The 24,303-nt window shown below is 57.6% G+C and overlaps 1 protein-coding gene and 1 non-coding gene across 2 annotated transcripts; one reads left to right on the top strand and one right to left on the bottom strand.

Annotated features, from left to right (window-relative positions):
- The first annotated feature begins 290 nt into the window (after nucleotides 1-290).
- On the top strand, nucleotides 291-20,294 carry ABCD1 (ATP binding cassette subfamily D member 1). Its single transcript, XM_081793353.1, has 10 exons — nucleotides 291-1,613; nucleotides 4,286-4,466; nucleotides 11,914-12,056; nucleotides 12,152-12,320; nucleotides 12,921-13,015; nucleotides 15,782-15,927; nucleotides 16,513-16,658; nucleotides 18,531-18,615; nucleotides 18,873-18,998; nucleotides 19,128-20,294. Exons 1-10 carry the CDS (start codon nucleotides 714-716, stop codon nucleotides 19,336-19,338), a joined length of 2,202 nt encoding a protein of 733 aa, XP_081649479.1. The 5' UTR covers nucleotides 291-713; the 3' UTR covers nucleotides 19,339-20,294.
- A 3,644-nt stretch (nucleotides 20,295-23,938) lies between these two features.
- Nucleotides 23,939-24,042, bottom strand: LOC145714759 (U6 spliceosomal RNA). Its single transcript, XR_014136970.1, has one exon. It is a non-coding gene; the product is annotated as a U6 spliceosomal RNA (small nuclear RNA).
- Nucleotides 24,043-24,303: the final 261 nt, after the last annotated feature.

The raw sequence follows: 24,303 nt of genomic DNA, 5'->3' as shown, positions 1-24,303 counted from the left end.
GCCGTGGCTCCGACGCCCAGGACTGGAAGAGAAGGGGCGCCTCGAGGGTGGGCGGTGGCGCCTCGAGAGCGCGCCGGGAGGAGGGGCGGGGCCTTGGCGGGAAAGCCAGGGGCCGCTTCTCTGGCCCGCGCGGTCCTCCCACGTCTCACTGGTCCGGGGAAGGGGCGGGGCCCAGCCGTGGGGCGAGAACGGGGTGGGGCTCGCTGCGCCCGGGCTCCGCCTTCCGCCCCTCCTCCGCCTCCTCCCCTTCCCTCGACTCGCCCCTGGGGAGGGGTAGGGTGGGTGGGGATTCTGGGCGGGTGGCGGAGTCACTGTCGGCTTCAGCCGGGCTGCGGAGCGGACGGACGCGCCTAGTGCCCCGGGGAGGGGAGCCACCAGGAGTGGAGGTAGAGGAGGAGGTGTAGAGGAAGAGACGCCCTCTCTGCCGGGACGCCTCCCCGCCCCCCGAGGCTCTGACCCCAGGGGCTAGGGGCCTGACAAGTTTCTCCACCTTGGCTGCCTGAAGAGGCCGCTACCCTGGAGGGCCCTGAGCCCACCGCACCAGGGGCCCCAGCACCGCCCCGGTGGTCTAACGCGACAGTTTCAGGGACCACTGCAAGGTTTCCAGTGGCCTAGACCAGGAGCCCGGGGTCAGAGCAACAACCCTTCCGGCCACCTGCCTCGACTTCTGCCTCAGGCACCAGTCCCAGCCCCGTGCATCCAGCCCAGGTGACATGCCGGTACTCTCCACGCCCAGGCCCTCTCGGGTGACCACGCTGAAGCGCACAGCTCTGGTCCTGGCCCTCACCGCCTATGGAGCCCACAAAATCTACCCCCTGGTGCGGCAGTACCTAGCTGCAAGCAGGGGCCCTCAGGTACCGGCAGGGGAGTCCACGCAGGACGTCTCTGGGGCCATGGCAGCCAAGGCCAGCGTGAACAGGGTGTTCTTGCGGCGGCTCTTGGGGCTCCTGCGGCTGCTCTTCCCCAGGACCCTGTGCCGGGAAACGGGGCTGCTGGCGCTGCATTCGGCCTCCCTGGTGAGCCGGACTTTCCTGTCCGTGTATGTGGCCCGCCTGGACGGCCGGCTGGCCCGCTGCATCGTGCGCAAGGACCCGCGGGCCTTCAGCTGGCAGCTCCTACAGTGGCTCCTCATCGCTCTCCCTGCCACCTTCATCAACAGTGCCATCCGGTACCTCGAGGGCCAGCTGGCCCTGTCTTTCCGCAGCCGTCTAGTGGCCCATGCCTACAGCCTCTACTTCTCCCAGCAGACTTACTACAGAGTCAGCAATATGGACGGGCGCCTTCGCAACCCTGACCAGTCCTTGACGGAGGATGTGGTGGCCTTTGCCGCTTCGGTGGCCCACCTCTACTCCAACCTCACCAAGCCACTCCTGGACGTCGCCGTGACGGCCTACACTCTGGTTCGAGCGGCCCGCTCCCGTGGGGCCGGCACGGCCTGGCCCTCGGCCATCGCCGGCCTTGTCCTGTTCCTCACAGCCAACGTGCTGCGAGCTTTCTCACCTAAGTTTGGCGAGCTGGTGGCAGAGGAGGCACGGCGGAAGGGAGAGCTGCGCTACATGCACTCTCGAGTGGTGGCCAACTCAGAGGAGATCGCCTTCTATGGGGGCCACGAGGTGGGGCAGGTTGGGGTGCTGGGCACAGAGGAAAGCTCACAGCTGGGAGGCTAGGGGGCAGGCAGCCATGGACAGCGTGGAAAGCTCGGGTCTGGCTGGGGCTCATGCCAGAGGTGTGGGTAGGTCATAGAAGACAAAGACTGGGGATGACAGGGCCTTGGGCGGCCCAGGCTTAGGCACGGAAATGGAGAAGCAGGAAGGCTGGGCCGGGGCTGCCCACATGCTCCAGGCCACTTCTGCTTCCTCTCCTCGGTGTGGTTGGCCTGGGCTAGGAGCTGTGGATCCTAGCGGTTTCAGATGGTAGAGCTCCCTGCTTGCTCCACTCCTACAGCCAGCCAGGAGGAGGCTCCCGACCCTCCGCCAGCAGGGACTGTGGGACTCGGCCTGCTGCCTGGCCCCTCCTGGGCCGCCCCCCCCCCCCCCGCCCCGGCATCTGGCCGGCATCTGGCCAAGCTGGTGGGCCAGGCAGGCTGGCATTATGGGCATGACTCAGCCCAAGCAGGGGTTAACGAGCAGCACCCAGCGCGGTGGCAGCGCTGGGCACTCGGGGTCAAAGCTTCCCCCGCCTTAGCCCCCAGGCTGGCCCCGGCTACCTGCTCGGCTGCCTCCCCAGGCCCCAGGCCAGGGATGCCCGGCCCAGGCCGCCACCGCGGCGGGACGCACTTCCTGCCCGCCCGGCGGCCACCCTGCCCCCCCCCCCCCCCGCATGGCCGCCCTTCCGCCTGGGTCCCAGGCCTGCCGGGAGCCCAGCGCTGGGAAAGGTTACTCGGGGCCAATGCTCCCTTTATCTCGCCTCGGCCCCTCCCCTTCCTCGTGCCTGGGGCTGCAGCTGCCTCCGGCCCTGCTCTCTGCTACTCTGGTTTCAGTTCCCGAGGGCTTCTCCAGGGAGGGGCACAATGGTATCCACCTCCTGAAGGCCTGTGTGTCCTTCCTAAGTGAGGTGGGCTCTTGTCCCTGGGGCTTGTCTCATTGGCTGCATGTGGGGCAGAGGCTGTGATTTAAAAAAAAAAAAAAAAAAGGGTTTGTCCCTGAACTCTGCAGAGGGGGCAGCCCGGGTGTAGGCCGGGCTCCAGATTAAGAGAAAATGCCTGGTCTGCAGCCACAACCCATCTCTCCCGCACGCTGGGCCGCAGGGCCTTGGCAGGCAGCCACGGCCTTGGATAAGGCGCTTGGCACGTTACCCGCAGCTACATTGTCGGCCCCGGCTGGCACGCCTGCCAGCTCCCAGCACGAGCCTGGATCACCAGGGTGCTCCCTTCAGGAACCAGGATTGGGCTGGATGCAAAGCCAAGCGATGTGGCAGACGTGGATGGTGGGGGCAGGAGAGCCCCAGCGTGTGTCCACAGCTTACGTCTTTAGGCTGGACAGCAGTGTGGGGTGACGAGCCCTCACGGGTGGGTTGGTTGCCTTTGCTGTGCGGGCATGTGGCTCACCCCAGTCTCAGCTGCTGATGCCCCTAGGGATGCTGGCCCAGGCTGGGGCACAGGTGACTGGCCGGCTGGAGGGCAGACATCACAGTATTCTGCTCTCTTTGGGATTTCATTGAGGAGGCCGATCTAGATTTCACTCAGGAGGTGGGAGCCTGTACACGCACACACGCACGCACACGCGTGCACAGACTCTTGCTGGCTTGACGACAAGGTAAACCCCTTAGTAAGTCAAAGCATCATTTATGAGAATCTGGTTCTCTTTTAACGGCTCTGCCAGCATGGTCCAAATTCCCCACCTTTTGCTCCCTCCAAGCTGCGCGAGCTCACGCACATCACTTTGCCACTTTGGGCTGGGGCATCCTACGGTACAACGGACGTGAGAATACACGTTCGACAGCACGCGATGATTATCAAGTGGAGAGTCGGGTGTGAAGCACTTGGCAAAGGAAATGGTGCCAGGCTGGGCAGCTGTGGTCAGCCGGGGTGGGAGGGCAGGGCTGCGGCACACACCCCTGTACTGAGCCAAGGAATCTGCAACCTAATGGCCACCTTGCTGTGACCGGTTCCTGACACCCCTGGTTCCCCCTTCCTTCCCTCTCCTGCTCTCTTCTCCAGACCCTGCACGGTCCCCTTTCCCCAGCGGTCCCCGTCTTGAGGTAGCCGGTGGTGGCCAGTGCAGGAACGGGGAGGGCAGGGCAGGGCTGGCTTGGGAGCCCACCGCCCTGGTTTCTGTAGGAGGACACAGCAGAGGGCCCTTGTCCAGAAGAACCTCAGGCAGGTCGGGGAGGCGGGGCCTCAGTAGGTAGATGCTCTCTAAGCAAGTTCCTCAACACCAAGTACTGCCTTTTACTTTCCTGTGCTGCCCTTTGCTTAGTTCAGGGTGGCACTCGCCAGCAGTTGCCCAAAGATGTCCCAGAGCCGCGCAGGGCAAAGAGAGGGGCACGGTAAGTGTCCCAACTAGACGGGTGGAAAGAATGGGCCTCCGAAGGTGGGGGCGGCAAGTCCCTTCTCTTCCTTGCCACTGTACCCCCGTACTATGACGTCAAGCAGTCCCAAAGTTTGAAAACTGTCCCCTATAAACGTGGCCCAGTTGTAACCCCCAGCCCCTGACCTTGTCATGGCCATCAAATGGCAGGGCATGTATGAGCAGTGCTGGGAGACTTGTTGCCCCCCACGGTGGTCACGGGAAGGCCTCTCTCTCTCTCTCTCTCTGTCTGTCTCTCTGTCGCCCCTCCCCCACAGGTGGAGCTAGCCCTGTTGCGGCACTCCTACCAGGACCTTGCTTCGCAGATTAACCTCATCCTGCTGGAACGCCTTTGGTACATCATGCTGGAACAGTTCCTCATGAAGTACGTGTGGAGCGCCTCCGGCTTACTCATGGTGGCCGTCCCCATCATCACTGCCACCGGCTACTCCGAGTCAGGTAGGAGCCAGCTCTGGGGGGCGGGGGGGAGGCAGGGACCCTGTCCTGTCCTCCTGGATCACTGAGTGCTAGGCTTGGAAGGACCAAGAGCTCAGCCGACCCACCTGCCCCTTCTGCTAGGGCCGTGAGGCCCACCTGGCATCCTCGATGGCAACCAAGGTCCCACGGCTCCTGGCTGCCTTCTGCTCTGCGTGTGTCTCCGCTTCCCGGCATTTCACGCTCCTGGGTAGCACTCAGCTGAGCCCGGGGACTGTGAGTCAGGGACAACGCATGTCCCTTTCTCAGGCCCGTGCACCCTTGCCCACCTGGCCCTGTCTTCGGCTCACTGCAGCCTGCAAGTAGAGCGGCTTTCTGTGGGCCACCTCAGCGCTCGGGCCTTGGGTTTCCCGTGCCTACAACAACTCTTGTAGGTTGCAGCAGTGGGTGTAGACCTCTGCCCTGTGGTCTGGGGTGGGGGTGGGGGACAGGAAGGCCTCCTTGCTTTTCACCTTAACTACGGGATCATCAGGATTCCCACTTTGTTCCTCTAACTGCCAGTCTTTTCGTGGTTACCGCGCACGGGAGAAGAGTAGCCCCTCCCCGCCCCCAGCCTTTAGAACATTCTAACTCAGGGAGGGATCAGCCGCACTGATGTTTGAGGTAGCCCTGTGTCAAGTTTGCTTTCCTCTTGTTTTTATGCTCGGCTATTGCTTTATCGGGTCGATGTGGATTTAAATTCATCCCTGTTTACCGATTTCTATGTCTTCTAAAAGTTCTTTCTGCAAGGCTTTCATCATGGGAGCTTTGAGATTATTTTGTTGTTTCTTTCCCCCAAAGTTTGGTTGGGTGTGGGAGTCAAGGCGGACTGTCATTTTCTCTCAGCCCCTTGAGAATCTTCCATTTTCTCCAATGGAAAATCTATCAGCTTAACCGCCCCTAGAAGCCTGCATTGTCTCTCGGGTTACTTGGAAACTTCCTTCTTTGCCATCTTCCAGGTTCCCTACGAAGTGTTTACCTGTAGGTTTCTGTTTCTCCATACTTGTATGGCCTTTGTATGTTCACATTTTTTGATCATTCTGGAAAATTCTCAGTTATCTTTCCATATGTTGCCTGGTCTCGTTCTTTTACTCTTTCCTTCTGGAACTTCTGCTAGACATGCAGACCTTTGCTCTCCCCCACCTAGCACTGTGCTGAATCTGGAAGATTTCCTCTGACCTCTGTGCTCACTCACCCATCACTTCGCTTTTCAGCTGCGTCTGATTTGAAGTTTTTTTAGTATATGTGTTGCCGAAGTGAGCGCTGATTTGAAGTTTTTTTAAATTTCAATGACTTTCTTTTTTTTTAATAATTTTTTAAGTTTATTTATTGATTTTGAGAGAGAGAGAGAGAGAGAGAGAGCACACACAGGAGGAGCAGAGAAAGAGACAGAGAGCGAGAGGGAGAAAAGAGAATCCCAAGCAGGCTTTGCACTGCTTCTCACGAAACACGAGATCATGACCTGAGCTGAATGCTTAACCGACTGAACCACCCAGGCGCCCCTGAGTGACTATTTGTATAAGTTCTATTTGATTCTCTTTCACACAGAAATTTGAAAACAGAAATTTTCCTTTTTTTCTTCTTTCCTTCTTCCTTTCTTTCTTTTAGAGAGAGAGAGAGAGTACACATAGGCAGGCAGAGATGGGCAGAAAGAGACAGAATCTTTTTTTAAATTTTTTTAAATGTTTATATCCATTTTGGAGACAGAGACAGAGGATGAGTGGGGGAGGGGCAGAGAGAGAGGGAGACACAGAATCCGAAGCAGGTTCCAGGCTCTGAGCCATCAGCCCAGAGCCCGACGCGGGGCTCGAACCCACGAACTGTGAGATCGTGACCTGAGCCGAAGTCGGACGCTCAACCAACTGAGTCACCCAGGCAGCCCGAGTGAGAGAGAGAGAGGGAGAGAGAGAATCTTAAAAGAGGCTCCATGTTCAGCATGGAGCCCAACACGGGGCTCGATCCCACGACCCTGGGATCATTACCCAAGGTGAAATCAAGAAACCGACTGAGCCACCCAGGCGTGCTGAACTTTTTCTTTTCAAATATGAATTCGAAACCGTTTCTAGAAGTGTCCGATTTTCTCGTCTTTTGGACTGCTCCTTTTACGCTCCACGGTCTCTATCCAACTATTTGATTATCGGAATTCTTGGGGCTCTAACTCGTAGTGTATTGTTTTCCCGTGGGCTTTGCAACCAGACTTCCGTGGGAACCCCGAGTGGTCTCACTGGGGGGGTAGTTGTCCAGTGCAGTGTGTGTGTGCTTTTGTTTGGGCCTGCACACCTGGCTAATTGACCATTTGGAGGCCATTTCACGTTAGCTTCTCAGCTCGGGGAGGAGGGGTTTCTGAACTTGGAGGCAGTATTAATTTGAACTGCACACACACAATTACAGATTCTTAGAAGAGACCTTTTGTTCGGTGCATCTAGAGCCCCAGCTGCACAGAAGAAGCTTCCCTGTCTTCTCCCATCTCTGGAGATTTCACAGGAGTACCTGGCTGCTGGCCCCTCTTTGTGCTCCTGGGAATTTCTCTCGTTTTCCTTGGAGCACAGCTCTGCTTTAAAAGGTGTAATGCTGGGGCTCCTAAGTGGTTCAGTCGGTTGAGCATCCGACTCTTTTTTTTTTTTTAATTTATTTATTATTGAGAGACAGAGCGTGAACAGGGGAGGGGCAGAGAGAGACACACACACACAGAATCAGAAGCAGGCTCCAGGCTCCGAGCTGTCAGCACAGAGCCCGACGAGGGGCTCGAACTCACAAACCGCGAGATCGTGACCTGAGCCGAAGTCGGACACCCAACCGACCGAGCCACCCAGGCGCCCCGAGTGTCCAACTCTTGATTTCAGCTCAGGTCATGATCCCGGGGTCATGGGATCGAGCCCCACGTTGGGCTCCATGCTGAGCATGGGGCTGGCTTGGGATTCTCTCTCTCTCTCTGCCCTTCTCCCCTGCTCACACTCGCTCTCACTCTCTCTCTAAAAAATGAATGAATGAATGAATGAAATAGTTCTACTTTGGGGTGCCTGACTGGCTCAGTCGGTAGAGCATGCAACTCTCGATCTCAGGGTCATGAGTTCAAGCCCCACAATGGGCATGGAGCCTACTTAAAATAAAGCTTTTTTTTAATGTAAATAAAAGGTGTCGTATTTTGGAGCACCTGGCTGGCTCACTCGGTGGCGTATGCGACTCTTGATTTTGGGGTTGTGTATTGGAGCCCCACGTTGGGTGTGAGTAGAACTTACTTAAAAAAATAAATAAAATGTGGGTGCCGGGGTGGCTTAGTCGGTCAAGTGTCCAACTCTTGATTTTGGCTGAGGTCACGATCTGACAGTGGGCTCTGCACTGGGTGCAGAGCCTGCTTGAGATTCTCTCTCCCTCTCCCTCTGCCCCTCCCCCCACTTGCGTTTTCTCTCTCGCTCAAAAAAAGAAATAAAATACATTTTAAAATTTCTGAACGTAAAAGGTGTCATGTGTTGTGCAGTTCCATAGTAAGAGAATTTTCAGTTATATGTAAAGAGAGGGAGGGGAGCCTGGGTGGCTCAGTCGGTTAAGTGACTGGCTCTTCATTTGAGCTCAGGTCACGATCTTGAGGTTCATGAGTTCAAGGCCCACATCAGGCTCCGAGCTGACAGTGCGGAGCCTGCTTGAGATTCTCTCTCTCTCCCTCTCTGCCCCTCCTGTGCGCACTTGCGTTCTCTCTCAAAATAAGTAAAATTAACTTTAAAAATTTTTTAAAGAGAGAGAGAGAGGCTGACTTGTTTCAGAACCAGAAGCCTCTCTGATTCTCTCCCTATTTGTGTCTCTGCCTTGGGGCTTCTAAACCCTCCACTGTCTGTCCCCCTCTGGGTAACCCCCAAGAGGAAGGATCTATTGGAGGGGGGTTACTGCTTTCTGCCGCAAAGGCCATACGGAAAGGAAAGGGCGGCCTTGATTTAGACACAGGTGCCAGACCCGGTCAGCACCCCTGGCCTGGAGCACGGGGACCCGCCCACGAGGTGACCTGTGGTTTCCGTGAAGAAGCGCCTGCAGCTACTTTCCTCTATAGCTGGCCGTGGGGCCTGTCTGGTCCCGAGGCTTCTCCCTCCTGTGAAAGCCTAGGACTTTTTGGAGCCCCTGCTACACTAGGCTTTGTGAGCAATTCAAAGAAGAGTGAGCTCTTGTCCCTGGCCTCACGGCACCTGTGAAAACAAAATACTCCTGCCCCCCTGTTCCCTCTACTTCTGACTCACAGCCCCCTTGTTATTCCTCTGAAGCAATGCTTGTGCCTCAGGGCCTTTGCAGGTGACTGCTCTAATGTGCTTCCCTCTGATGACAGCACCCACCCCCCCACCGTCCTCTTCCCCTTCCCCGCCTCACTGCTGTCCTGACACTGAACACCGTGTCTACTCTACTTCTCTATTTGCTTTATTGTCACTCTGCCACTTTAGGCTGTGTGCTCAGTGGGGGCAGGGGTTTTTGTCCGTTTTGTCCTTGCTGCGTCCCCAGTCCCCGGTGGCTAAATGAGGGCTCTAGGTGCTTCGAGGAGGCTGAGAGCACTGGGGACCAATGGGAGGAGACAGATACTTCCCAATTGTCAAGTGGGGAAAATTTGGATACCTTTGCCCTTCTGGCCTGGAGCTGCAAGCCTGGAGGGCCCAGAGGAGGAGTGGCCTTGCTGTGAACAGCAGCCTGTGTTCCGCTCCGGGGCCCTGGTCTTAGCTGCCTGAGTCTCTGCAGTAACCTATGGAGAGGTCGGTTAGTTCTGCCTCCAAGGAGGTGCCAGCTATTGCCAGGATGCCCCTGGCAGCTGCACACCATTTCCCTGTGTGTGCAGTCACTGCCCAGCTCTTGGGACCTGTGAGAAGGAAGGCTTATGGCCCCCCTGCCTGTTGGGGGCTATGTCCCCCCGGGCACGATGGGAAGTTAGGCCCGGGACCATACGCTATCAGGATTAACAGTCCCGTCCCCTGGATTCCTGGGCCAGGCCCAAGAAAAGGCAACGCAAGGCTCTCAGGCCATCCGTCCCATCCATTTTTCACCGTGTGCTGTTCTGGAGGCCGTCTGCCCTGAACCCGCCTCCCGCCCCTTCCCACCCCACCCCCGCCCATCATAACCCTAGAGTCCCCGGGCTCTTTACAGAATCTTCCTTCCCACCACTTCAGCCCGGGAGCCTCTGCTTCCCCTGGATACCCCCAGCGGGCACTGTTCACTCTCCCACACCCCAGGACCCTCAGACTCGGCCTCCCCCCTTGCTCCCCATCACCATTTCCAGAGCATTCCTTGTGTAAAAGCCCTGCCCCCCTGAGAGCTCTAAGGATCAAGGGAGTCAAGTGCACTGACAGGAGAGGACCAAAGTGCACAACCGTGGGCTCTAGACTGAAACAGACAAGCAAGTCAAGACAGAAACGGGCTCCTGGGGAGAAACAGAGGCATCAAGGATGGCCACGCTCACGGAGGCCAAAGAATGCAGCCTCGTGGGGAGAGATGAGGGAGAGATGGGGGGTGGTGATGGAGGTCCAAAAGGGACGCTCATGTTGGAGAGGCCCCGGGGTACACAGCTCTGGGCGTGTGTAGGTGTGGCCCTGAGAGGGGCTGCTGCCATCAGCGCAGGACACGGAAGGAGGGCAGTTTCGAGGGAAGGAGCGGACTGTGCCACAGAAGAAGGCCAAATGCCCCGTGGCTCATTTTCTCGCCCCCGTTATTGAGATGTAATTAACATACCGTACAATTCAGCCTTTTAAAGGGTACAATTCAGCGGTTTTTAATATATTTGCAAAATGGTGCAACCGTCGCCACTGTCTAAGTCCAAAACGTTGTCATCGCCACAGAAAGAAACCCTGGACTCCCCATCCCTCCCCCCACCCAGCCCCTGGCACCTACACCTCTTTCTGTTCCTGTAGATGTGCCTCTGGGGGACATTTCTCATAAACGGAATCATTCAGCATGTGGCCTTTTGTGTCTGGCCTCTTTAGCTCAGCATAGCACTTTCGAGGTTCAGCCACATTGTGGGATGAGTCAGTGCCTCACTGCCTTTCGTGACTGAATAATATTCATATGCATATGTACGTACGTACGTACATACACGGCAGTTTCTTTCCTACCCCTCCGCTGATGGACGTTTGGGTTGTTTGCACCCTTTGGTGATTGTGAATAACGTTGCCGCGATCATTTGTATACAGGTTTCCGTGTGAACGGATACTTTTGTTTCTCCTGGATACATGCCCAGGCATGGGATTGCTGAGTTTTCCGGTAACTCTATGTTGAACTTTTTGAGGAAGCGCCGAACTGTCTTCCAGGCCGGGCCATTTTACAGCCCTCACAGCGGTGTGTGAGCCCATCTTTTCTCTTCCTCACCAACACCTGTTATCATTTCTTTCTAATTCTAGCCGTCCTAGGGCATGTGAAGCGGTATCTCACTGTGGTTTTATTTTTTTTTATTTTTTTTTATTTTTGAGAGAGACAGAGACAGCGTGAGCGGGGGAGGAGCAGAGAGAGGGGAAAGGAGAGAGTATCCCGAGCAGGCCCCACGCTGTCAGCACGGAGCCCAATGCAGGGCCCGAACCCACAAACCCGTGAGATCATGACTTCAGCCGAAACCAAGACGAAGCCAGCCAGGCGCCCTTAGCTGTGCTTTTGATTTCTATTTCTCTGGTGACTAATCCCGTTGAGCATCTTTTCACATGCTTATTGGCCTTTTGTAGATCAAAGAAATACAGTAGAAATGCCAATTCAGATCTTTTGCCCATTGTCTAACTGGGTTCTCTTTGTTTTTGAATTTAAAAAGTCCTTTGCAGGGGCGCCTGGGTGGCTCAGTCGGTTAAGCATCCGACTTCGGCTCAGGTCATGATCTCACAGTCCTTGGGTTCGAGCCCCGCGTTGGGCTCTGTGCTGACAGCTCAGAGCCCGGAGCCTGCTTCGGATTCTGTGTCTCCCTCTCTCTCTGCCCCTCCCCTGCTCACACTCTGTCTCTCTCAAAAATAAATACAACATTAAAAAATACGTTAAAAAAAAGAAAAAGTTCTTTACATATTCTGGATATGAGACCCTTATCAGATACGTGATTTGTGAATATGTTCTCTCAGTCTATAGGTTGTCTCTGCACTTTTTTTATGTTTTTTTTCAGTGCCCAAAAGGTTTTAATTTTGATGAAGCTCATTTATCTGTTTTCCTTTTGTTGTCTGTATTTTTGGTGTCATATTTAAGGAGCCAGACCTAATCCCAGGTCACAAAGACTTAACGCCTGCTTTCTCCTGAGAGTTTTACAGTCTCAGCACATACGCGCAGGCCAGTGCTCCACTTTAAGTTAGTTTTTGTGTGTGGCGCAAAGCAGGGGTCATTCTCTGGCGAGTGGGTACCCGCCTGTCCCACACCGTCTGCCGGGGAGACTTGTCTTTCCCCTAGTGGGTCAGTTTTGATTCTCCACTGTCCCCTCCCTTCTTCCCACTGTGCTCCATAGACTCAGAGGCAGTGAAGAAGGCCGCCTTGGAGATGCGGGAAGGGGAGCTCGTGAGCGAACGCACAGAAGCCTTCACCATTGCCCGCAACCTCCTCACCGCTGCCGCGGATGCCATCGAGCGGATCATGTCGTCCTACAAGGAGGTACCCCCCCATCCCAGCCGCGGGCCCCTCTCCGCTGTGCCGCCCACCCCACCCCCCAGCTGGCAGGGTCTGAGCCAGCGTCACCCTCCCCACAGGTGACAGAGCTGGCTGGCTACACGGCCCGAGTACACGAGATGTTCCAGGTATTCGAAGATGTCCAACACTGCCGTTTCAAGAGGCCTGGCGAGCTGGAGAGCACTCAGGCAGGAGCCGGGGCTGTGGGGCGCTCTGGTGTCCGTGTAGAGGGGCCCCTGCAGATCCGAGGTAAGGGCACCCTCCCCGCAGACACCCCCCCCCCCACCCAGAGGGCAGCATCTTCGAGCTGCGCCCCAGGGAGGGACTTCCCCCGGACTGCTGTGGCCCCCTGCAGCCTTCTTTCCCAGAGCAGTAACCGCTGGCCAACCCCTTGCTTGCCGGCTCCTTCCCGGTGCCCTGGCTGAGATTTCTGTTATTTCTCTTTGCAAAAGAGGGGGACGTGGTCCCCGAGTAGAGGGGACCACTCCCCCGTGTGGGCAGCAAGAGAAAGTTCAAGACTACAGCAGAGGCCACGATGCTGTGGAAGAGGGGCCCAAGCGTTGAAGCCGCCATTAAAATGGTAGCAAGAGCAGAGGGTTTTATGGAACAAGGCTAGACTCCGTGCCTCAGGTTCCAGAAGCCACAGAACTGACTTCGCCCCTCCCCTGCCCAGAGCTCGGCACCAGACACTGGTTGGGGGTGGACTTCCGGAAGACCCAGCATATTCCCAAGGGGGCCCCGGACCACACACTGGCATGCTGTGAGCGGGTTGGGGGGCACATGGAATCCACCAGAAGTCAGAGGGAGTGCTACTGCTCTCTCCATTCCTTCGTTGCGTTCTCTCTCCAGGCCAAGTGGTAGATGTGGAACAGGGAATTATTTGTGAGAACATCCCCATCATCACGCCCACGGGAGAGGTGGTGGTGTCCAGCCTCAACATCAGGGTAAGTCACGTGGGGGACAGGTGGGGGGATGCCTGGCCCAGAAGTGTGGGCTGGGCTGGGCTGAGCTACCCTGGGCCTGGCCTTCTGCATCTATGAGCCCCCAGTCCTTGGTGTCTGGCCTGCCGGCCTGCATATGTTGTCAGTCCCCGGATGTACTTAGCAGGCAGGCTAAGGTCAAGTTGAGAGGCCAGCGTGTCCCTGACTATTGGCTCTGGCGCAGTGGAGTCAGAGCTCATCAAAGCGACTAGCGACTACTAGGAGTGGCCGAAGGTCACCCGAGGGCTCCTGGCCCCATCCTTGCCACCCTCCCCGGTTCCATCCCTGAGAAGCCTGGGACTTGGGGACTCTGGCTCAAGTCCAACTATGGTAGAATAGATTGCTCCAGTGACCTGGGCTTGGGGTCCCCCCATCTGCTTCGAGAAGCCCCCAGTGCAGGTGTGTGCGGACTTCAGCCTGGCCCGCTGGGAGGGCTCTCAGCCACTACAGAGGCTGTCTGATGGCCAACATCCACCAGTCACCTTGTCCCTAGCCAGAGCTTTGGACAGGGTCAGGGAATGATAGGATGAAGGAGAGACCTGTTGGCAGGGGTGGGGGCAGGGGGTCAGGGTGAGAAGTGAGAGGGAGTCTTTCATTCATTCATTCATTCATTCATTTTTTCATTCGTTCAACCAATATTCCCTAAGCCCTGGGCTGGGCACTGGGAACTAGAAGTAAATTGGAGGGGCCCTGCCCTCTGGGAGGCCCCACTCTGGGGCCCCAAAAGTATTACAAAGGTCCCCAGTTAGCTGCCCAGATCCCGTGCGGGCCACAGTAAGGGTAGTCCCGTCCCTGTGGTGCACGGAGGTCACCTGAAGCTTCACCCAGGAGCCTCGGGACAGGTGGGCTGCATGATGAAGACCTCCCCCTAGGGCAGGCAGAAAGAAGGCCATGAAGTGGCAGGAGCACAGAGCTAAGGGACCTCGGGGCCGGGTCCCGTAGAGGCCTCGTGCACCTGGCCGCAGAGCCGGCTCGGCAGGAGCCGTGGCCGGGCCGGGGGTAAGTGAAAAGAGGCAAGTGCCTGGGGCTCCTTTCCTTGGCCTGCCGGGAGGACCTTGAGAGCCAGTTGGAGGCGGGCACATTTCGTCACCCCAGGCAACACAGGACCGTGGTGTGATCCCCATCGCCCCTGCCTGTGGTCACTCTTGCGGCATGGCAGGAAGCCACCGATGATTGGTTTGCCCAAGGCGAACGATTTCCAGGCAGGCCCAGTGACAGCCAAGTAGGCCAAGACTGGGGGCCCTGGCGAGCCAGGGCGCAGCTGGTTAGAGAGCGTGGCCAGGCGAGAAGGGGTGACCGTGGCAGGCGGGGGGAAGAGCAGGGGTGGGTGGCTAAGCAGAAGCTGGGCTCCGGGACTAGGAGACGTTGGGGAAGAGAAGGAAGCGGTTCCCAGTCGTGATCGCCCAGGCACAGAAGTGGGACAGGGGCGGGGAAGGGGACCAGAGAGGCAGCCTGGCGCTGGCTGGGGGCTGGGCCGGGCCTGCCGGACTGCTGGGTGCACATTGATGGGCCCAGGCCCCACTAGAGAGACTTTATAGTGTAACAGAGGACCACAGAGTGAGGGGCTCAAACTACAGGAGTGGATTCTGGAGGCCGGAAGTCCAGATCAGGGTGTCTGGTAGGTGAGGGAGAGTCTGTCTATCCCAGGCCATCGGCAGTGTTCCCGGCCTTGGCTTCACGTCAAACTGTGCCTTCATCTTGACGTGGTGTTCTTCCTGTGTGCACGTCTCTGCGTCCGAATGTCCCCGTGTGATAAGGATACCAGTCACGTGGGATGAGGGGCCCACCCCACTCCAGGATGACCTCATCTAAATTTAATTAATTATATTTGCAAAGACTCTGTTTCCAAATAAGGTCACATTCTGAGTGAGGTCTTGGGGGGTAGGACTCCAACATGTGCATCTGGAGGGACCCCGCTCAACCCACAACGCCGGCGCACTCAGGCCACCTAGGGACTTACGTGGGTCAGCAGGAGAGCGGTGCCACCATCAGTCACGCTCTGAGAGAGTGGAAGTTAACGTGGCCTCGGGCGGGGGGTGGGGGGGTTGTAGGTTGGGAGCTGTGCCCGGGTGCCCTGGCTTCATGCCCCGTACTCTCCCCTGCCTCCCGAGGACGGTGGTCTCCCTGCCATTTGACCCCCTCTTTCCTGCATACGCACCCCCAGGCTACCCCCCCCCCCAGCCCGCAGCAGGCATTTCTATAAGACCAGCAGGCATCATGGAATCCGGTGACCGGGGAGCCTGAGGCCTTGACACTGAGGCCGGGGGTCACAGAGGCATCTTCCCAGCACCCTAGGACCTGCAGGGACAGTGAGAGGGCCACGGAGGCAGGAGGACTGGCCAGGCATGAGGAACAGAGTTGGGAGTTTGTACCGTCCACCTAGAACTCGAAGGAAACTGCTTTTCTCAGGACAGTCCCTCACGGGAAAGCGAGGGACAGCGACCCTACTAGGACAGCGAGCACATGGGGACTCCTAGCGAGGCGGGACGGCATGGCAGAGAGGGCAACGTGGACTTTCTGAGGCTGGCCCCATGCTCTCCGGAACACGAAAGGGGCTTAGGGGACAGGCCGGGACCCAAAACAGGCGTCAGGTTAGGGCTCTGGGCCCTGGACCTCATGCCTCGGGCCCTTGGCTGGGGGAGCCCCTGAGTGTGGGCCACGGTCAGAGGAGGGAGGGCCCCCGCGGCCCTGCCTCTGCCGGGGCCCCACGCCGCACCGCTGCCCCCACAGGTGGAAGAAGGCATGCACCTGCTCATCACGGGCCCCAACGGCTGCGGCAAGAGTTCTCTGTTCCGGATCCTCGGCGGGCTGTGGCCCGCATACGGCGGCGTGCTGTACAAGCCCCCGCCCCAGCGCATGTTCTACATCCCTCAGAGGTGAGGGGGAAGGGGGCCCGGCGTCCAGCTCTGCCCCTGCGCCCCCCTCCTGTGGGACCCACCGCCCAGGAGCCAGCAGAGCTTGGGGCATCGGGAGAGGACGGCAACATTCGGCCCCGGAGTCCAAGGGCCACAGCGCCTCCACCCACTGCCCCGCCCTCGCCTGCCCGCCGGGCGACTCCACCGCATGTGACTGTGTGCACACAGAAGGGGGGGGGACCGTGTGTCCGTGCGCGAGTGGGTGTGTGTCTGTGCACGTGCACGAGCGTGCCAGACGTGTGAGCACGCACTTATGCATGCGGGGGGACTGTGCACAGCGCATGGTGCGCGTGCACGGGGGCGGGGCACGGTGTGAGCACTGCCCGGATCAGTTTGTGGAAGGGCCTGTGGGCTTCGAGTCAGCCCCGAGCCCAGCAGCCAGCGCCCTTGACAGGCCGTCGGTGGGGGTGGGGGCAGAGCCCACTCGGGCACAGGCTGTTGGTGGGGGGAGGGGGTGACAGGACCCACTAGGGCACAGGCCGTCGGTGGGAGGGGGCGGGGAACAGGGCCAACCCTGCCCTTAGCGGACGTGAAGCTTCCCCGCAGGCCCTACATGTCCGTGGGCTCCTTGCGAGACCAGGTGATCTACCCAGACTCTGTGGAAGACATGCGAAGGAAAGGCTATTCGGAGCAGCACCTGGAGGCCATTCTGGACATCGTGCACCTGAACCACATACTGCAGCGGGAAGGGGGTAAGGGAGGGGGTGGCCCGTCCCACCTATCGGCGCCAGGGAGTGAGCCGCCTATCAATTGCCCTTTGGCCCAAGACTCAGCCCGGGGACCGGCTGCCACCCCCACCCCTGCCTCCCTCTCGCCCCTGAGGGATAAAGATAGTCCCTGCATCCGAGAGTCCAAAGTGCTAGCGCCCTGGAATGCCCCAGCTGGTGGGCGGAAGTCATGAGGGCAGCCAGGCACAGCGGGAAGCGTGCGATGGGGGTGCTCACTTTTGGCCCGGGACACCTTGTTCAGGCCATCGGGCTCAGGGGCAGGGAGGCTCCTGTGGGCCAGGCAGGGGGCCCAGGCTTTCCCTGACAGTGAAGGAAGCCTTTGGCAGGCCCGAGGCAGGGAAGTGACAGGTCTAGCGAGAGGACAGAGCACGGGTGGAACGTGTGCCCAGGGTGTCCGTGCAGAGCGCCTCTAGCACAGGGAGCAGGACACAGCCAGAGGGGACGCTTGCGTTTCCGTCTTGAGCCTGGGAGGCGCCATCCCCTGGGAAGGAGGCGGCAGGAGTGGAGGGACAAGCTGGTAGCCCAGGGCTGCGGGAGCTGCTGGAGGAAAGGGAGGTGGGGCTGGGCTCAATTTTCTTCCTGAAATTTGAGAGCCTGGGCTGCGCTTCCTGCCTCGTCACTTGGGGACAGCTTGGCCGTAAGCAGCGACCTCACCTCTCGAGACTCTTCCCCTGCAAAAGGGGACAGCTCCCTTAGCACCAGCCTGACACAAAATCCGTCTTGTAAGGACTCATAGCGGGTGTTCAGGGCACAGCAGATGATTCATGAGGCTTCTTCCCAGATGTCGTCGCCTGTGTCACAAAGGGGGCTGGGGGTGGTGGATTTGGGGGGGCGGCTCCTCCTGGGCCTACCCTGGTGGCTGTGGTCCCCCCAGGCTTCATCCCCGGCTTCCCTGTGTGCTGGTCAGCCCTTTTCTGTTCCAGCGGCCCCGCGCTGGGGGTGCACCCCTCCTCCTGTCTTCTCTGGCACCCCTGAGCGCGCTGGGCCCTTGAGGCCTGCCATCACAACCTATTAGCACTGAGTTCAGCTGTGAGCAGCAGAACCCCCTTCCCCGAATGAACGTCGGCAAGATCGTTCACAAGTTTATCTTACCGTGACATAAAAGTCCTGAGGAAAGCAGGCCACCACTGATGGAGGCAGCCCTGCGCTGTGAAAGGCCCCTCAGGTCGCTCAGCTATGTTAGCCTCTGCCACCGAAGCCACCTCGTGGTCCAAGATGGCTGCTCCGGCTACCACATAACATCCCAGGCCGTGGCTTGGAGAAGGGGGGGAGGGCCAAGGGCACATGCCATGTGTCTTTTAAAGAAAGTTCCAGAAGCTGCCACACGTGTAACGCACTTACACGCGTCGGCCAGAAATCAGTCACGCGGTCGCCCCTCACCTCCGGGCAAGCTACGGCCTCAAGGCAAGGTATGGAGTAGAGGCTTTCTTGTGGCCGGGCGTGCGCCCTGACAAAACTTCAAGTCCCGAGGGAGGACCGAGTGGAGGTAGTTGCTTCTGCTCAGACTCGCTAAGGCACTGGCGACAGGCAGTGACAAACACCCAGTCCCCGCGGGTGAGGACCCTCCAGGAGACGCTGCTGTAGTCATCCGTGGGGCTGTGCCACGACCGTCTGCACAATTCTGATCACGTCTTTTGGGGCTATTAAAGTCTTACCTCCAGGTAGGTAAGTAGGCAGGACACGCGTACCCAGCGGCCAGCCTTCTCCAAAGTCAAACGTGCCACCGTATTCCACTCTCACTAGCCTCTCCAGCCCCTCCCACGTCCCCCGGGTCTGGGCCCCTGCTGATGCCCAGCCCTTGCTGAATCCGACAGAACCCCCTTGTGCCCCGCCCAGGTTGGGAAGCCGTGTGTGACTGGAAGGATGTGCTGTCGGGGGGTGAGAAGCAGAGAATCGGGATGGCGCGCATGTTCTACCACAGGTGAGCTGGGCTGTCCGCGGCGCTCGGGCTCCCTCCCGCACCGAGCCAGCGGCAGAGCCGACAGGGCAGCCTGGGTGATCCCAGCGCGCTGGGTGGGACAGCCAGGTGCCCCGGGACCATTCGGAGGCCTCGCCCCGGGCTCGGATTGGCCCCAAAAAGCAGAATTGGGGTTTGCACTGGGGCGGGGGGCGGGGGGGGCAGGCCAAGGCTTCTGCGAAGGAGGATCCACAGCCTAGCACGTTGGGCCCTGCCCCCAGGCCCAAGTACGCTCTCCTGGATGAATGCACCAGCGCCGTGAGCATCGATGTGGAAGGCAAGATCTTCCAGGCGGCCAAGGACGCTGGCATTGCGCTGCTCTCCATCACCCACCGGCCCTCCCTGTGGTAGGTGCCCTCCCTTCCCGCCTGCATTCGGCACCCCCCGGGGACATGGCAGTGGGGCGGGAGGAGGGTGCCAAGTGTCTCCTGCCGAACAGCCTCTGCCCCTCCGCCCCCGTCCCTCTCCCGGCCTAGGAAGTACCACACGCACTTGCTGCAGTTCGATGGGGAGGGTGGCTGGAAGTTTGAGAAGCTAGACTCCGCCGCTCGCCTGAGCCTGACTGAGGAGAAGCAGCGGCTTGAGCAGCAGCTGGCCGGCATTCCCAAGATGCAGCGGCGCCTCCAGGAGCTCTGCCAGATCCTGGGCCAGGGCTCTGGGGTCCTCCAGGGTGCCGCCTCTCCCTGAGCCCCGGGACCACGTGGAGGAAACAGCAGCACCCGGCCGCTCACCCCTCCAGCCAGCCCTGCCACAGGCCCACCCCGCATGCCTTTCCCTCCCGGGCCTCCTGGCCGCCAGCGAAAGCACGCACCTGTCCCTGCGCCCCCTTCCCCGGGCCGGGCGGGTGGTCCTTTCTTCTCTTCCAGGAGGGGGTGGGGGTGGAGGTGACACCCCCAGCTCGCACTGCCGGCCAGACTGTGCAGAGCCTGGCATTTGTGGGGCCCTGCCCTCCTGACACCGTGGTCCCCTTATTCCCTCCTCTTCAGTCCCTCGGAGACCCCACGAGGTCCCCCCGGATGGCCCACCGAGGCTCCCATCCCACGGGATGCCCTTCCTGCCATAGGAACGGGCGAATGGGGCCCACAGCCAGAAGGGGCCCCCAGTGTGAACCCCTTCTCCCCACCAGTTGTTTCCAGGAGCCCTTGGGAGGAAGCGCACAGTATTTCTTAGCAAGTGATGACAAGAATGTGGTCCCTGTCCTCCTCGGCCCCTAGCCTTCTTTCCTTCTACAAGCTAATTTATTGGATCCCTGTTTGTAGCCATCTCGATTGCCAACATGAGCACCCTGCCAGCAGCGGAGGTGGCCCGGGCCACGGTCCTTCCGCAGGTGGCCTAGCCATTGAGCCAGCCCCCAGAGGCCCTGTGCCCCACCAGCCCACACTGCCGGCCACCTCCGGGGGGGTGGGGGTTGCAGACCAACTGAATGGGGGATGACTGCTGGGGCTGCCAGGCATGAGGGCACCTCTGTGCCCAGCTCAGTGCCAAAGAGGGGTCAGCCAGGGGAGCTGTCTCTGCAAAGCCAGCACCCACCCAAGAGGGAGACCCCACCACAGCCACCACCGCATGTGCCTTTCCAGGCCCTCAGCCCTCTGGCCGGGGAGCCTCCCTCAATCCCTCAGTAAAAGCCTCCCACAGAAAGTGCAGTGGTGTCGCCTAGCCTCTTTGTGCGGCAGGGCTTGGGGGAGAGGCGGAGTGGGCATCAGGTCGCCTGGGCTCGAAGAATAAACTTGACCCCTACCCAAATGCACAGCTCGGCGTAGTCTCCTGGGGACATGCCGAGGAGGGAGATTTAGCAACATCTCCCAGACATAATGGCTGAGCGCCAACCGGAGTGCGGTGCAATCCCGGCCTCACAGCGCTGGGGTGGAGGGGAGGGGACTGACGCCCAGTCCCTGCAAAGTGGGCAGAGGGAGGGGGCCACAGAGGAGAAAGCGTCCCGACGCTGCTGGCCTCCGGGCGGCAGGGGAAAGATGGTTCCAGACCTTCTAGGAGGAGGGAAGGCTTGTGCAAAAGCCCAGAGGTGAATCAGGAGCCAGACGCGGGACGTCAACGTGATGCGGAGGGCAGAGGGAGGGAGGGGCTGGGGCCACACTGGGGAGCCTGGACTTACCTCGGAGGCTACGACGAGAAGAAGCCAGCAAAGGGTTTTCAGCAGGAGAGAGGGAGGTGGCCCGCAGCTCCGCTTATGGCAGGTGTGTGGAGGGCTGTTTGGAAGGAGGCAAGAGGGCGCAGCTTGGTCCCCGTCCCCTGCGGGCAGCAAGGGAAATGGGGCTCCCATACCACCCAGCACGTCCACTCCTGGCTTAAACCCAAGCCAACTGAAAACAGGTGTTCAATCAAACACTTAGATGTGAACGTTCATAGCAGTGGTGTTGATGATAATCTGCAAGCAGAAACAACCCAGAAGCCCATCAACATGAACGGACACACAGAATGCGGTCCGTCCGGGCGACGGCGGCGACTCGGCCGGAACGAGGAATGCGGTTCTGACCCCTGCCACGACAGGACCTGCCACAACAGGACCTGGAGGGCGGGGTGGAGTGAGAGCAGCCGGACGCAGAAGCCCGCATGGTGCGTGATTTCACGGACGGGAAATGTCCACGACGGGCAAACCCGCGGAGGCCGAACGCCGACGGGTGGGTGCCAGCGGCCGGGGAGGTAGGAAATGGAGGGACTGAGTAAGGAACATGGGCTTTCCTTTTGGGGTGGGGTTCTGGAACTGTAGAGGTGATGGTCACTGTACCGAGTGCCACTGTACTGTGCCCTTTAAAAGGGTGAATTGTAGGTCGTGTGAATTTCACCTCAGAAAATAGATCTGTAGATAATACGTGATAGATACATTGATTGATGATAGCTGGATGATGCATGATCGATAGGTAATAGAGAGATGATATATACAGAGAGATGATGGATGATAGATAAAGGTAAAAGCCCTTAAAGCACCACTTTAAGCAGCCCAGGCAAGATGTGCTGACGCTTCAGATCCTGGATATATAAGAGCAAGATTAGAAGAAAGTCAAGAAGCATGGGGGTTGGGGATCAGACTCGGGGGGAGGTAGACAGGGATAGTCAAGATGACCCTTGGGCTCTGGCTGACGTGGCCAGGTGGGTGATGGCAGCCTTCGCTGAAGGAGGGCAGGTGGCGGGTGAAGATACGAGGAGCCTGGGGAGGAGGTGCTCCTCACTATGCTTGGTAGCTCAAAGAGACAAAACTTGTGGGATTAGGGGTGCCTGGGTGGCTCAGTCCACCAAGCTCTGACTTCGGCTCAGGTCATGATCTCGCGGTTCATGGGTTCTAGCCCCACATCGGTCTCTGTGCTGTTGGCACGGAGTCTGCTTCGGATTCTCTGTCCCCCTCTCTCTGTCTCTTTCCATCTCTCTCTCTCTCTCTCTCTCTCTCTCTCAAAAATAAACAAACATTAAAGAAAGAAAGAACTTGTAACGCTATAGGAAAAATTGAACACACTTCATTAATGGACATCGCAAAACTAGAGACTACACATTCTTTTCAAGTTCACCTTGAACATTTACTAAAACTCATCATGTCCCAGGCCGCAAAACGAGCTGCAACAAATACTAAAAGAATTGGTATTGTACAAATGACGTTCTCAAACTGTGAGAGAATAAAATCCTAAGTCCGTAACACAACTAAGTCCTCTCATATATTTGGAAATTTTAATGTACAAATGTAAATTTTAAAATACACTTCCACCTAACTGGCGCAAGAAGAATTATAATGAAATTCTAAAAACGGAAGTGAGCAACAGTGAAAACACTACGTATGAAAACTTACGGGATGTATAGCTCGAGCAGTGCTTAGGAGGAAATGTATAGCCTTAAAGAGCTTAAGATGAGCACAACTCAGGAAGCTAGAAAAACCACGGTAGAATAAACGCTAAGAAAGCAGACCAAAGGAAATCACGGAGACAGCAGAAATTAATGAAATGGAAAAAAGAAAGATCAATAAAACGCAAAGCGTGTTCTCTGAAACTCGTAAAATAAACAAGTCTCTGGCCAGAACGGAAGGAGAGAAGTTACGAGGGAGCGTGAGCACCTGGGGAGTCCCGGCTCGACAAATCTGGTGCAAATGACACTAAGGGGATGACCAAGGTGGAAAGGAATGAACTCACCACAGAAATGGGATGGGTGCCTACCAAGGATGTTTTAGAAGCTGGAGGACAGGTGGGGGAGTAACAGGTGATTCAGGAGACCAGAGCAAAGTTTTAAAACTGCAGGAAGAGGCAGCCAGGAGCAGGGGCTGGTTTGCACAAGACCTGGAGGCATGAGATCTCTCAGAAGAAAATATGTGTGCATGCTCGGTCAGGGGTGGGGGGGGGATTGATGGAAAATCTGTATAGGAAGCTGCTTGATCTTAAACACACTCTCACACACACACACACACACACACACACACACATAAAGAAGCTGCAGGGGCCTGGGTGTCTCAGTCGGTTAAGCGTCAGCCTCTTGATTTCGGCTCAGTCCTTGATCTTGTGGATGGTGAGATCGAGCCCCAAGTTGGGCTCTGCACTGACAGCACCGGGCTTGCTTCGGATTCTCTCTCTCTCTCTCTCTCTCTCTCTCTCAATAAATAAATATTTTTTTTAAATAAAATAAAATAAAGAGGCACCTGGGTGGCGCAGTCAGTTAAGCATCTGACTTCGGCTCAGGTCACGATCCCACTGTTCCAGGGTTCCAGCCCCACCTCGGGATCTCTGCTGTCAATGCAGACCCCGCTTCGTATCTTTTGTCTCCCACTCTCTCTGCCCCTCCCCTGCTCATGCTCTCCCTCCGTCTCTCTCAAGATGGAATACACATAAAATGAAATAAAATGAAATAAAATATTAAAAAAAATAAAGAAACTGCTAGACACTCACATCCTTGCCCCACCTCTTGCAGAAGACCGAACTTCACCCTTGATGTAGTTAGGACAGAAGGCCCGTGCAAATGCAAGCTAAAGTCACGGTGAAATATCCCTGTATTCCCACTGATTGGCAGAAATTAGAAAGTGTGACCGCCCTGGGCACTGGTGATGCTATGCGGCAGCAGGAACTCTTACACTGCGGTGCGGAGCGGAGGGTGCTATGTGAAAACGATCTGTCCTTATCCAGTAGACTTAAAGATGTACATACGTATGACCTAAGGATGTCACCCCTGGGCACATCCTGGAGAGGCTCTTTTACAAATAAACCAGATGGTTTACAAATAAACCATCTTATAACAAGCCAAAGCCAGAAACGAGCCAAGCGTCCAGTAGCAGGAGAATAAACACGGTATGTTAGAGTCATAGGACAGGAAACTATTCGGCAATAAGAGTGCCATCCTTGCTCAGGGACCATGCTAATATCTGTATCGCGCCAATTTCAGCGTATGTGCTGCCGCAGCGAGCCCTCGGCAATAAGAGTGAGGAAACCGCAGCCCCGCGCAGCAGTCTGGACTCTGTCACAAGTGTGATATGGGATTAAAGCGACAAGTTACAGAAAATTGCATCTGGTACGATTCCATTTATATAAAGTGCAGAATATACAAAACTAAATCATACTGTTTCGGGATAATTCTTATTTGGGATAAGTATAAAGAAGAACAAGGAAGGGCGCCTGGGTGGCTCAGTCGGTTAGGTGTCTGACTTTGGCTCAGGTCATCATCTCACAG

The sequence above is a fragment of the Panthera onca genome, chromosome X (genome assembly GCF_046562875.1).
Source record: "Panthera onca isolate mPanOnc1 chromosome X, mPanOnc1 haplotype 2, whole genome shotgun sequence".
NCBI lineage: Eukaryota > Metazoa > Chordata > Mammalia > Carnivora > Felidae > Panthera > Panthera onca.
This window is presented reverse-complemented; position numbering and strand designations above follow the sequence as displayed.